The sequence below is a fragment of the Cetorhinus maximus genome, chromosome 25 (genome assembly GCF_964194155.1).
Source record: "Cetorhinus maximus chromosome 25, sCetMax3.hap1.1, whole genome shotgun sequence".
Classification (NCBI taxonomy): Eukaryota; Metazoa; Chordata; class Chondrichthyes; order Lamniformes; family Cetorhinidae; genus Cetorhinus; species Cetorhinus maximus.
This window is the reverse complement of record NC_135903.1, coordinates 8,517,809-8,532,091: the sequence shown is the minus strand read 5'-3', so window position 1 is coordinate 8,532,091 and position 14,283 is coordinate 8,517,809. Positions and strand designations below refer to the sequence as shown.

The window sequence follows — 14,283 nt, the reverse complement described above, 5'->3', positions numbered from 1 at the left end:
GCCAAGCGTGACCCATACGAGATGAAGGAATCCAACAGTTACCTTTTCTTTTCAAGGTCAAACCCGAGTTAAGCTCTATTTTTGATTCGACCCACAAAATGAAATGGTCATAAAGTTACAGTAGCTATTATGTTGCACGTTGTTTGTGGCTCTCGTGTTATCTCTTCCTCGATTCAATGAGCTGCCCAGAAGCTACAAACAATTCTCACTTTTGGAAAAGAGCGTTTGCATTAAATGTATACTTATGCAATACTTAATTGAAGTTTTGCCTCGTTTATGGAGCAACCACAGTCTATTGACCGTCCCATACCTGTGCATGCAGAAATACCGAGAAATCCGAGTGATTGCGCCGTGATTTAAGGTCGTTTTATCGCAAAACAAGGTTTTTTTTTAATGTTTGCCTTTAGCAAGCCAGCATGTTTGTATTTGTAAATCCCCCCCACCCACCCCCCCATATCTCTGTTAATGAAGAACAAAACCCAGGCCTTTGTGTGCACGTCCCTTCCCTTTTAATGGTGGATTGAGTTCGCTGAGGGTCAGGGGTCAGCCAGAGGTCAGCTGGGTCATTGTATTGTGATCGTGGGTCAATAAGCAACCGCACAGCCACTAAATCTACATCATTACCCAAGTAGTCCAGGAATGCTTGGGGGCCATTCATTGCGGACGGAGTGGCCGAATTCTTAAGAAAGCTAATCAATACTTTGAATAAACCTGGGCTCGTTTCATTTTGTGCGTTGTGGGCCGTGTTTTAATCTTCCTGGCTTCATAAAGACTTGGATACAACTGCGAAACTCTGGAGATTTGCATTGCAACCCTACACCAGTTAAAACTCGGGGCTTTTCCACCAGCGAAGGTTTTATCGATTCCGGAATAAAACCACGGAAATCGCGGAACAGCAAGGAGCCATTCGGCCCATCGGCCGGGACTATTTAACATAAGGCATCAAGGGGTTTGGGGAGAGGGCGGGAGCGTGGCGTTGAGAGAGAGAGAGAGAGAGGATCAGCCATGATCATATTGAATGGCGAAGCAGGCTCGAAGGGCCGAATGGCCTAACTCCTGCTCCTATTTTCCATGTTTCTATGTTTCTGTTCTTTGCCCCACCCTCTGATCCAACTATTTATCAGACTCCCTTCACAGCGGTCGCTGTTTAATTATCTGTGTGGCGGGGATGGTGGGTGTGGGGAGTTTCCCTTAACAGAACAACAAGCCCTGTGTCTCATTTCAGGCTAGTGTTCATCCTGATTCGGAAAGTTAAAGCTTGGAGTATGAGATTGTCGAATCTTTTAGAATCGAAAGGTTCGGATTTGCGCCCAAGAGCAGCGTTTGCACAGGAGGATTTATAATATTGAGCAGTTGAATTGACCCTTTTCTTGTGAGTCCAGACTGAAATCTCCGAGCGCTATAAAACCGATAAAACTACTACTGATCCTTGGAAATGCGTTTTCTGCGTTTAAAAACGAATGAATTATCCAACAGTTTGAATTAAGAGAGACAAATAACAGCAAAGTGGGGGAAATTAGTGCCAAAGAGTGAATGATCAGATAATATTGAATAATGAGTGAGCTGCATACATCTGAGGCGGTTGGCAGCCTCAACTGGGGAAATGAGACAATAAAAAGAGTTTCCATAAAGAAATTTCTGCTCCTTGAACAATGACTCAATGTTACGATAATGATCTATCTATGTACTGATGTCTACTTGCACTATCTAAAAATACTTGCTTATTTACAAAAATAATTCTACACACTAGCAATTAACAGTGGGAAATTGGCATTCACTAATAGACCTGAATGTCAAACATATACAGTTTTCATAACTGTATATGTATGTACCACATAAATTCAAACAGTTTAGTGAAGATTTAATTGCCAATAGGAGCGTGTTTTCTCCCAATCAATGTAATATTTCAAAGTATAGTCTCAGGTTTTGGATAGATTCGCTTTCTCCTCAAAAGTGTGACAATTGGCTCTTTGAAGAGAGGTTCATATTTTAGAATGATGATTAATAGTCACTTTGTTCTATGGCTGGTGAAATAGGAAACAAATATGCAAACTATGGGTACTATCCGTAACCATTGTGTACAAGTTAGACACCACTTATCGACTCTTATTCTCCGCTATATTTCAGATAGCTTGATCAGATGCATAGTCCATCCGACCATTTTGTACCACATCGCAGCTAGTTAATCATTATAAACTTATCAGTAAAACTATTCAAAGGAAATAAACTGACCAATGCTTTCCCAATTTTGCTGTCCATATCATAAGTGGTCGAGTGTGTAACGTGACTGAGGTTTCTGTTGCTTGGTACGGCTTGAAGTAAAACGTAAATGGAAGAAAGCGTTCAGCAGGATGTACGTAGAAACTAAAGAGCAGTGCTGTAGCCATTAATACGAAAAGATATGCTATGAATAGATAAACATATTCAACGGTCCAAAATCTCAATTTGATAGCCTTCCAAAATGATTCAAAAATCAATTTGAGACATGTGACGATTCCTGTGCGTTACTCGATGTTTTTTCATCAAAGACTAACGTGAGTCATTGTTTGCAATGCAGTGAGTTTACTGATTGTCCACTCCACATTGATCAATGCGGTGTATCAGCAATGTGAAGTTCTGAACACATTTCAACATTTGTTATGTTATTTAATCATTGCTACAACCGGGCTTTTAGAATTCCAAGTCTTGTCTCGACTATCATTTATTTCACTTTCAACCTTCTTTGAGAACCGAAAATGTTGGTTCATAAAGTAACAACAATTTGCATTTATATAGACCCTTTAACGTAATAAAATGTCCCAAGGCGCTTTATATGAGCGTTATTAGACAACTTTTGGCACCGAACTACATAAAGAGTTGTTCGGACATGTGACCAAAAGTTTGTTCAAAGTTTTAAGCAGAGTCTGAAAGGAGGATAGAGAGGCGGGGGGTTAAAGGAAGGAATTCCAGAGCTGAAGGGCCCAGGCAGCTGAAGGCGAAAAATTGGAGATGCTGCAAATGTCTCTGATCTTGTGGCTTCTACACTGGGGCTATTTAACAGATAATTTCGTTCCCTCTCAAAGTTATTGGTGTTTTTAAAATTTGCAATGGTATAACTGGAGATACAAATTCAACGAGGGGGCAACCCAAACTCCCAACCCATCCCTCCCCCTCAACCACCACCCCATTTCATTCAATATGAGGAAAGTGAAGGCAGCGACCACTCACCGTACTGAGGATCCCCCTCTAAAAAAAACAAAAAGTTGCCCCCTGTTTCAATTAGAGGTAGGTGGTGATAAAAAATGGTCGATTTAGGCAGAATGCAGCCCATTCAGGGCAGACCACTACTATAGATTTTGTACTCTGCGCCTGGTTTAAGGTTTGTAAGTTTCCTTTAAATTTTGTCTTTGGTTTGTGCAGTTTTCCTTTAAGGGGTTGCCTTTTAATTTGTTCCCTGATTTGTTTATTTAGTTTATTTGGTTAGACTCGAAACAGTTACACTGCAGGCTGGTGCCTGGTTTTTCATAACGTTTACAGGTAATTTGAATAAAATAAGATTGAATTTGATTGGTTAGTTCAATGCAACATAAGCATTCTAACACAAAAATATAGCAAGGGACATATGCTGCAAATCGTACCATTGTACGCAGTGGCATGGAGTGAGATTAATTGGCTTTACAGCAGCATTACTTCTGTAATTATTTTTCATATATATGAGCACCTTCATTTCAGTCCTGTCTGGAGGTCGAAGCTCCTGCTATTGTCCATCTAAAAAAAACTCTAACCCTAATGTTACAGAAACTTTCTTCCTAGACATAGCAAGGTCTGAAAGTCAAAACAATTCGGTTGCCTTTTTTAGACAACAGAGATAAATAAAAGAAGTGGGTAAATATTTTGCTACAAGATTTATCGTCGTTTTGGTGATGAGCTGTGGAACTTTAGCCTGAAGTTTGCTCGCAAATGGGTAAAGATATGAAGTGGTGCATTCTCAGTAAAGATGTCAGTGCGTTTGTGGATGTGTCATACAAATCGTAAAGGAGGGGAAGATGTGAAAATAGCTCGAATGAGCTACAAGGAATCTAAACACTGTTTGCTATGCAAGTAACAAAAGGACATATTTCTTACAATGCAACCTGGACAAGCACAACCCTAGTACCAATTAAAATGAGAGTGGAAAAATCAGAAATGTGTGGACTGAAAGCCTGAAAGTGTTATTAAACATAGAGGCCATTGATTCAAAATGGGATCAGATAATATAAAAATAATGGCAGCTTGCTTGTTTGGAGGAGTACTGGTTCTTGCTATAATGTGCATGTAAATTCAAGGGTAATTAATGTGCTATTTCGCCGAATCGGTGCATTATCGCACTAACATTTATGTCGTTATAAGAGGGGGAAAGGCTGCACTAAATAATGATGGAACTTCCAAAAGAGCACTTAAATGAAAAGTAAAGCACGAAAAAGATTTCAGTGTCGGTTTGGCCTCGATCTGGAAAGAGGTACAAGAGAAAATGTAAGGTTTGTGTGTGATTGGTTTTCCCTAATCATTGAAGGCAAAGCAACACTTGTTGTCTTAGTTGAAATAAGCTGACAAAGGATTCACTCTTGTGTTTCTGTTCGCTTTACTCGGTGGGGGTGCGGGCTGGTATGGAGGGGTGTGGGCTGGGGGTGGGGTGGGGGGATGGGCGGGTGAGAGGGGAATGGGGGGTGGGCGGGGGAGAGGGGTTGGGGGGGGGATGGGCCGGGTAGGAGGGGTGGGAGATAAGCAGGGGAGGGGGATAGGGGGTGGGCAGGGGAGGGGGGGTGGTGGGGGTGTTGGGCGGGGCAGGGGGGGTAAGGGGGCTGGCAGGCGGGGGAGGGGGTGTGCTCGACTTGCTGACAACGTGTAGAGCGAGTCCCTGTCAAGATGTGCGCAAGGCCAGGGACCAGTGAAAGCCTGAAGAGACATTTTTTAAAATCTGTATTTGAATCGAGGTTAAATCCTCCTGATCTGCCATTAAATTTTTCACTAAGCCAATGTGTGTGGTGTGGGAAGGCAAGAGGGAGAGAAAATGTCAGTGTGTGTCTGTATGTGTTAGAAAGTGTGAGCCTCTTTGTGCGTACAAATAACGTACACGCGTGAATATGTATATTTGTAGGTATGAATGTGAGTGGGAGAGAGTATATATATGTGTGTAAGTATGAATTTGTATGTGCAGGGCATGTATGTATGAGAGAGAGTATATGTATCTATGTTTGTAGGCATGAATATGTAGGTCTATGTGTGAGAGAGTTGTAGGTCAGAGTACGTATCTGCGAGAGTATATGTGTTGGTGTAATTATGTGTATGAGAAAGATATCTCAATAATGAAGGAGAAATATTTTGACTGATTAGAAATCTTTAAAAAGCAGCAACTCAATAAACGCTAAAATAACATTGCCCATTTTCCCCTGTCTATCCTACGTGTTCTGTGAGATTGATAAACAGGACCCAACGATTCTTCCAGAATGAGAGAACAGCGGCCTCGCCGATTGAATTTCCGGAAACAAAGCCACAGCGAAATCCAGAATTTATTTTGGGTTATTGTGATGAAGTGGGAACAAGAGTAGAGTTTGTCAGCCCGGTTTGGCATTTTCCTTGACTGCTTTAAAAGTGTAAATACTGTGCAGGATGTGGCCCCTTTCTGACAAGGAAACTAAGTGTGTGGCGCCCAATTCTTCATGATGGAAAAAAATATGACATTGAAGAAGGGGCAGATGGCATAGGTTTATATTACTTGAGAGTGTGGGAGTATGTCCCTGAATACCTCTTGTGTTCGTATGAAATATGTATTTGTGGGTGTGTGAACATATACACATCTCCGTGTTTATGTGTATACTTGTGTATAATATAGAGTTGGTTGGTGTACTGCCACACTGCAAGTTAACATTCTAATCTCATTACTTTAGCACGTCCATTGAATAACTGTTAGCATATAACATAGAAATAGGGCTGATTTCAGATTAGACTCACCAATCTGAAGTGGCTATATAGGTACATTAATTTCAATGTAATAAGGTGAAGCATCAAGTATAGGGTAAACTCTGCAGATTGTTCATTTCCAGTTTCAATGCAAACCGAATCAAGCCCCATTCTAATTACAGTGTGGCTGCTACATAACTCAATTTACTGACCTAGGAATGAATCTACCCTGCCGCCTGGGCTTAAATACACTCACATTGCCTCTGTTTTATCATCTGGTACAGGTGTTCTTACATCTGCATTCTGTTATTGAGGGATCATTGCGGCAGAAACTGATTTTGCTTTCTTTTAATAATCTGAAGGACAGGTTGTATATTGAGATGTTGCATTTCCTGAATAGATTTTAGAGGATTTCTCTGACAAAATGGCTGATGGGGTCTTCAGATAGTATATAGAAAACGACACGTTTCTCGTCATAGGAGCAGAACCCCGAGTCCGGAGGTTTTCATCTTACACACATACATACAAACACATGCACATGTACATTCAACGATACGCACACATGTACATGCAAATACACACACATGTACATACACACATGTACATTCAAAGACTCGCACACATGTACATGCAAATACACACATGTACATACATCCACATGTACATCCAAACGCATACATATGTACATTCAAAGACACACACACGTGTACGTGCAAATACACACACATGTGCATACATGCACATGTACAGACAGAAGCATACACTTGTGTATGCAAATACATACACATGCACATACAACCAAACACACACAGGTACATACAAACACACACACATACACATGTACATATAAATGCACACACATGTACATGAAAACACGTGCATACAAGCACATATACATGCACACATAAACATACACATGTATGTAGAAACACACATATAAACATACATAAACACACAACACTAAATGCAGTTTTGTGGGCTTCGAGCTAACTCACTAACACACTATTGATCTGTTGTATTATCAAACAGAGACTCGGGTTTACCACGTCCCAGTGCCCAGCCTGTGTGGAACAGGGTAAGTACCCAGAGGTCGAAATTACATCTCAACCCTGCTCAGTGTCTGCCTGACCTCCGCTTGTGACATGCCATATTTGCTCTAGTTACTGAACTAGATTGGATTAACCCCTTCCCCACTCCCACACATTCAGTTCCAGATATTGCTGGTACCAATCGTTTTTATAATCAACCTTTTAAAAGTTAAGGCGACCGTTTGAACATGAAGACTCAGGGTAATCCGATCAAAAATGAAACACAACCGGATTCAGAGAGGGAGCCAAGCGAATGCAATGGGAAATGGCTTGGATTTAATAAAATACCCTCAGTCCGTATTTGAACTGCAGAGAGAAGCATGCAGTGATCACCTCGTTTAAAACCGACTCTATTAACTGAAAATAATCAGCGTTTCGATCCGATTTCACGCAGAAATGCATTTCACCGGAGGAGTGCGCAGCTGATTCCTGGCACAATAGGAAATGTTGGGAAAGATAAAGCGACGAGGCAAGATCGACTTCCTGGCCTATAACACAAACACGCTGTGTGAGTGTGTGAGAGAGAGAGAGAGAGAGGTGGGCGGAGGAGGGGTTGGTGGTGAAACAGGGACTCTACCCTGGATGTGTTGCAAAAATAGTTTATTTGATGAAGACTGGCAGCAGTTGTTCCATACTCTGAAAATAATGCTCGAAGTGATATCTGTGTCAATAAACGTCTGCAACCACTTTGCTGCCTGCAGAAATAATGTAAAAACGGTGCCTGACTTTGGGAAGCGAGGGGGTTGGGGGGGTGGGGCTGGATCGTATTAAAATGTTTAAAGTAAAGTTTGAAACCTTGCCAATAATTGTGTGTGTGTTTGGGATGATGAATCAGGTAAAACTAGCTTTAAAGGGTTCAGGAGGCAACTGTTGGGTTGACCAAGGGGCGGGGACGGGCTCCCAAACGTAATGTCTTACACACTACTTTTATATTATAAGTAACGTGTAACCTCTCGGGCTCCCTCCTGTTTTTAAGCCCGCTTTAATGTTAACATCGTAAGCGCATGATCAATAACATTGACTGTTGTATCGCTTTTAAATGAAATAAATTAAGAAGTTGAGCCTTAGGCCATGCTTGGCAAAGAAAGCGAATAAAGAGGGAAATTATCAGTCCAACTTTGTCGTGTGCAAGGCCCTATTCTGCTCTGCTGGCACATTGCAAGGAAATGTATGAATTCTGATCACGCATATGTTTTATATTTTGTGAATTTATTCCCTAACATAACAGCAGTTTATGTCTGCTCATACTGTGCTTTAAACGGAGATTGGGCATTGCCGTTTGTTTATTCCACACATCCTAAGTGGTGCAGATAATGATTAGAGGCTCTAGATCAATAATTTTAGTGAGCCTGGAGATGTTCTTGCTAACTGGAGGGTTAGTGTGCAATGCATTTGAATGTATAATTTATGTACAATTTTACAGAGTAGGCTGCATCACGACATGAATTAACACCAGTTAAGCAGCAAAATGCAACGACGTGGAAAGATCTCTACTAGGCGGGAGGATTAAGATCGAAGAACTGATATTACGGAAACTGCTTTGTCGCCATGCTAATCCACACTTTAACCTGCAATTAACATAATTGAAATTAATCTATGGTTTAATAAACCGAGGTGACAATTAGGTAATGTTGTGTCTAACAGGTACGTTAATGGTTTCTGAAACTGCCCTGAAAAACATGCATTTGGGCTCATATGTTATTGTCGGTGAAATTGTTTTACCGTGTTCGGGTCTAGAATTAGTTGTCACGTGGACTGGAAAATGTGGAATTCGGCTTGATTTCCCTGAATGTATCCTCCAGGTGCTCCCATTTAAACAATGGATCAAACCCAAACACAACACGTGGTTCCAAGGGACGATTATGCATTACAATATTAAAACACAGCAGATCTGAGTTCATTTTTGATATTTTCGCCAAATGCAATAGGTCAGAACAATAGAGGAAAGTTTGATCGAAAAGAGCATCGTCACATAATCGATCTAAGCAGAAAAGAAAATGTCTTCCGCCTTTCAGCTGTGCATTAAGTTGCAATATTTCTGAGATTGGGGACGGGGAGAGGAGAATTACACCGCAAACCTCTTGATTTTTCATAAGCATTTCATAACTCTCTCGATAGATGGATTTTTGAAAGCATTCCGCATTAAACTGAAAAGCTAAATTACCTATTACTGAAATTGCATTGGCAAATTTTAGCTTCGAATCCCCCAAAGTAGGTTAATAAGAATTCATAAATCGTCAGTCACATACACAAAAAAAAACCCAAACGACCTTAATAAATCTTTACATTGCGTAATTAATTTATCAAGAGCTGTTTGAATTTCTAGCCATGCTTTGTTGGATTCACGATCCCAGAAGAATATGAAGCATGGTTTTTTTAAGATTAAAAAGCCATGGAACGCGCATTTTGCACAGCAAAACCGGTCCTTTAAAGATCCCTTGTACATTTAATAATAAAGAAATGCATGCTAAGGCAGCGGAAGTGCATGTGGGTTATATTTAATGTGATGTGTACTTGCTGCTCGAGCGGTTATGAATGTTTCGGGGGGTGGGGTTGGACTGAGGGGGGAAGAATATCAGCTTTTATTGCATCACATGTAGAAAGTATCCAATCAGCTTTGAGTTGAGGAAAATTATTTGGTGGAGTGTCTCTGGACAAGTGTGCTATACTGTGAACTTTTCTCTTGGAAGGAAGGAAGCAGGCTTGGGCTTGGCAAGACCCATTGAAAGAGCTCGTTTAACCGGGGTTTTTTTTTAATCCAAATGAGCATTTACCAAAATGCTGAAATACAGCACACAGGCAAACATATTGCCCCATTTTAATCTTTGCACCTCTAACTGTGCCATTTAATTTTTTTACAAAAAGTAATTAATGGCAGGACAATCCATTTTCTATTTTGGATGGCGAACACAATGGTTGGGATTATTCCAAGATGCGTGGATTATATCTCAAATGTTGCACTAGAAGGATTTCAGTTCGGTCACCTCGAAATGCATGGGGTTAAACTGGGTTACCTACGAATCAATGGGAAGCAAATGTTCGCCCTGTCTCAGGTCCTGGCGGATCTGTTCAAGGACGTTCCCCGGACCACGATTCGCAAACGAATGGAACACCTGAAGATTAAAAGGCGCCGCTGCGACTTGCGGGAACTGCGGACCCTCAAAGCCATGAACTCGGTGCCCACGCGAGCGGTCAAGTGCTCCCTCATTTCCAAAGAGGACCTGGAGGCTTTGTACACGGTTTACAGGACGCCAGACCCCAGCAAGAAGAAACTCCAGGTAAAGGTGAGGGAAGAAGGGCATCTCTCCAGCCCGAGGGGACAGGCTTACTGCTCCGGTTTCTGTCGGGAGAGGACGGTGCTGCTGCGTACTGGCGACCCTGCCGTGCGTTGCGAAGCGAGATGCCAAACTCCGGCCGAATTAACTGGAAACCCCGGCACCCCCGAGCGGCTCGGCTACCGCCCGGCGACTGATCCGGCCGGCAAAGGTTTCCCAAACTATGAAAATGTGGGGAAATCCAGTTTCTGCCCCGTGTACCGGCAGCAAGAGCTGTTTTACCAGGACCTGGTCTGCTGCTTCCCCAGAGCCGATCAACCCGCCATTGCCGTCCAGTTCAATGGAGCCGGTGGCCCCGTTCACTTCAGGGCGAAATATTCCTGCTGTAACCACAATAAAAATGTGGGAAGTGGATTTATCAGCAACTATAATTCATCCCTAACACCCTCGGCCTTCAAGTCTGTTAAAAGGATGGTCCTGTCTGGAGATATAAAGGCTTTGAATGAAACTCGTTTTGCACAGACCAGTCAGAGCGCCTCCCTGGGCTGTTCCAGCGACTCGGACTGCAGCCTGGCTCCGGAGAACAACTCCGACTTCGGCTCAACTGATGAGGAGGAAGATGAGGAGGGAGAGTCGGCGTTTTCCGGCTCCAGCAGCGAAGACGAAAGCTCGTCCGCCTCCGACTCCAGTTCGGCGTTCAGCGGGGTCTCGCTGCACAGTACCCGCTTCAGGCGAGCCACTCTACCCAGCCTCGGCTGCAAGAGCCCGGCCATTCCCGCCGCGCCCGGGCCACAGGATAGAGCCGAGCCCCCCGCGGCGGGGGGGGATCGCCAGTCGCCTTACGCCGGAGGTAAGCCGCAGTCGCGCCCGTTCTTCCGCCAGCTGGAGCAAGGCGCCTCCACTGCTTCCGATTGCGCCCGGTACAATGGGACAGCCGACGCCAAGCCCAGTGTGGGCTCCTCAGCCTGGGAGATACCGTCAGAAGCAGCGGAAAATCGCAGCCAGCCGCCGCAGCTGACCCGCAACAACTTTGCAAAGCAGTCTCCAGACTGCCTGAAAGGCAACTCGCAATCTTCACAGCAAAGGGATTCATTACATTTAAATGCGCGGTCCGGGTCATCTGCTGCCCTCTGCCTCGACAACAACTATTTGAAATTCGACGGGACGGACAAAGCACCTTCATTAGATCTCAATGTCCAACTAGAGGGGAAGATTAAACAACCTCTCAAAGGCTCGGGCTCCAGCGAGCACTCTCCAGTCACCAGCAGAACCCGTCATCATCTGAGGGCCCAGCAAAGTGTCCAAAGTGTCTTGAACCCCATCTACAAATCCGGCTTCCGGGCCTTCGGAGGCAAAGAGGGGCCGGGGAAACACGATCACTCGAGGGATCGGCGGAGAGCGAGGCTGGGCTCGGGGATCCATTTGCATGAGAACAGGGGAGTGATACAATCAGTGAGGGAGCTTCCTGACTCCATCCATCAGGTCAAACATTCTACCTCGAAAGGAATACAAAACCACAGCACTTTACAAAGCAGGTCTCCTGCTATTCATGGATGGGATAATGGTGCAAAAAAGAAACAGGTTCCGTCTTCCCGGCCCGGTCAGCAGGATAAAGAGCGGAGCTCGAGAAGATACCCAGGGAAAGTCTCTGACAGGATCCAGCCTTGGCTGACAGCCACGGGCAAAAGGGCGAATTTGCTGAAAGACTCCGCCAAGTGCAAACGTGTCACCTGCGGATTAGTAACGCCGGTTAAGAAAGCTTTCAGCTTAATGGGCAATTTCCCTTCGCCGCCTTCCCTGATTGTGGGCGACGATGGCGACTTGTGTCCTGCTTATTCCTTCTCCTCCGACCATTCTGGCTCAGTACAGAAATCTCACCCGGTCTGGGGGTGGCAAATCGGGGGCACGGCAATTCCTCTTCCACCAAGCCATAAATTCAGGGGCTTTAGCCTTTAACCGGCTGGTTTGGAGCCAAATCGTCTATGGTTAGAATTCGGCCGAAAAGCCCATTGTAGAAATGCCCCCGAAAAGCGTCCTAATCACAACATCCCCAGGCAGAAAACACCCAGCTCAGAAAGTACAGTTTACAACATTGATTAAAAGTATACCTTGATCATTTCATCCCAAATGAACCTCGGTACAAAGCAGTGCCGCAATTTTACCAAAAAATAAATGGTCAGAATGAATCAGCTACAAAACGGACATTTAAGAACATGGAATGTTATTAAGAATATGTTTCTTTGAAGCCCGATGTGTTTAATAGAGATGAGCAAAGGGAAACAGAGTCCACTCCCAGAGTTGTACAAACCTATATGTAGCTTTGCACTATTTATTTTCCCACAAACATGGGAATGTCACTTAGTGAACTAACAGCCTATCAATCTAGCGCATTTTCAAATACATTAGAACCGTAAACTCCAAGTAGACCCTCACAATCTTCAGAGTGTAACGTGGTGTCCGGAAGGGGTGAATGAGGATATTATTTTTCCGCCCTGTTCTGTCTAGAATACCGGGATTTTTTTGTTAAAAAGTCAGATATCCCATCACAGCAATCTCTTTTACTCACCTCAGTTCTCTCATTGTGTTCAGGAAAGCTTTAAATTCAAAGTGGTCAAAAATGCTGGTGACAGGAAAAGGAGTAACAGCTGTCATCTTTTATAATGAATTCTCTCAATATTAATTGTACTGCAGTTGGTCGGTTTGAAGGTTTTACTTCTCTCAAAGTTCGGTTGTGTTGATAAACTATTGTCAGATTTAATTTACAACACGTTTGAACTGAAGTCTCAGTGAAGATCGAGGGGAGAAACGGGGGTGGGGGTTGGGAGGGGGGGGGGAGGGGGTACCTTTACTTGACTCTTTATACGGGCCAATGAGTAAATATCCTAGGCTCTGTGTGTTGCTTCTGTCTCCTGTTTAATAATCGGATGTATAATTTGCAGGAGAAACACAGTAACCTTCCCTTTAGATGCAAATCAGTTGAACTCTGGAGGAAGAGAGGTTAATGTACCGGGGGCACGCATTGCTGATCAAACCCCACGTAACGTTCCAGTCAATAGTTTCTTTCAGCCGAAAAAAAAGACTCGATTCTTGAGTTGAAATGCGATTGTAATTCCTTTTTTTTTAAATTAAAATTTATTCCTCAGTTGTTGCAAGTTTTATTTATTTAGTATTTGATAAAGGATTCTTTCAAGAGCCACAAAGAAAAAGTTTGGCACGCAAGTTTCTTTCTACCCTTTGTTGTTACTGACTTTGTTTGCAGCGAGTGAGCTGAGCTGTACCGGAGCCCGGTCTTGTACGGTGTCTTCTAGCGCTGAGGGTTTAAATTGTGCTGATTTTCTCTTTTAAAAATCAGTGGGAAAACGTGGCGATCGTGTTGCATTTTCAAAAGGACTATTTATACTGGGCTTCGGTTCACAATCATGGCACTAGGTGGGTCCGCTCAAGCGCCTGTGTTGAACTAGCAGGATGGGAAATACATTTAAGACAAGCAGATGTGAGGGGAGTGGGGGTTGGGGGAAGGGGGGGGGGGGAGGATGTGGAAGCTGAAGATCGCTACTAAAATTTTTAATCTGTTTTGCTCTCCCCACCCCCCACCCACCCCCCGCAACCACCACCAGCACGCGGGAAACAAAAAAGACAATTGCGTTTTTCTGCCAAGATGGTGGTGGTTTATTTACATAGACATGGGCCCGGAGTGGAGGAGTTGAGGGATAACAGTGCAACTTACTCTGCAGTTTAGGTTCAGCGGAGCTGCACAAGAACCGTGCGGGCTTTGAACCAAAAAGGTTCAAACCTTCCATACATTTTCTTTTAGTGTCACGGAAGCCGGGTGATAGATTGGACGAGTGAAAAAAGAGAGAGAGAGAGAAGGCCGAGCGAGGGACGAAATCTAGAGGGGAAGAGTTGTTGCTGTTCTGGGTGAGGATGTAGAGGAGGATAGCTGCCTTTGCTATATGGGCGCCCGGAGGGTTCCGGCAGGATACAGTGAAACCGGCTTTAAG

At 43.7% G+C, this 14,283-nt stretch overlaps 1 protein-coding gene and 1 long non-coding RNA gene across 2 annotated transcripts in view; one reads left to right on the top strand and one right to left on the bottom strand.

Moving 5' to 3' along the window:
• Window positions 1-13,087, bottom strand: part of LOC144667853 (uncharacterized) — a 32,481-nt gene extending 19,394 nt beyond the window's left edge. Inside the window, exon 1 of the long non-coding RNA XR_013573385.1 lies at window positions 12,849-13,087. This is a non-coding gene — a long non-coding RNA (uncharacterized LOC144667853). The remainder of the gene's footprint in view (window positions 1-12,848) is intronic.
• Window positions 7,598-13,424, top strand: LOC144667852 (SKI/DACH domain-containing protein 1-like). Its single transcript, XM_078529377.1, has one exon. It carries the CDS (start codon window positions 9,908-9,910, stop codon window positions 12,236-12,238), a length of 2,331 nt encoding a protein of 776 aa, XP_078385503.1. The 5' UTR covers window positions 7,598-9,907; the 3' UTR covers window positions 12,239-13,424.
• The last annotated feature ends 859 nt before the right edge of the window (window positions 13,425-14,283 follow it).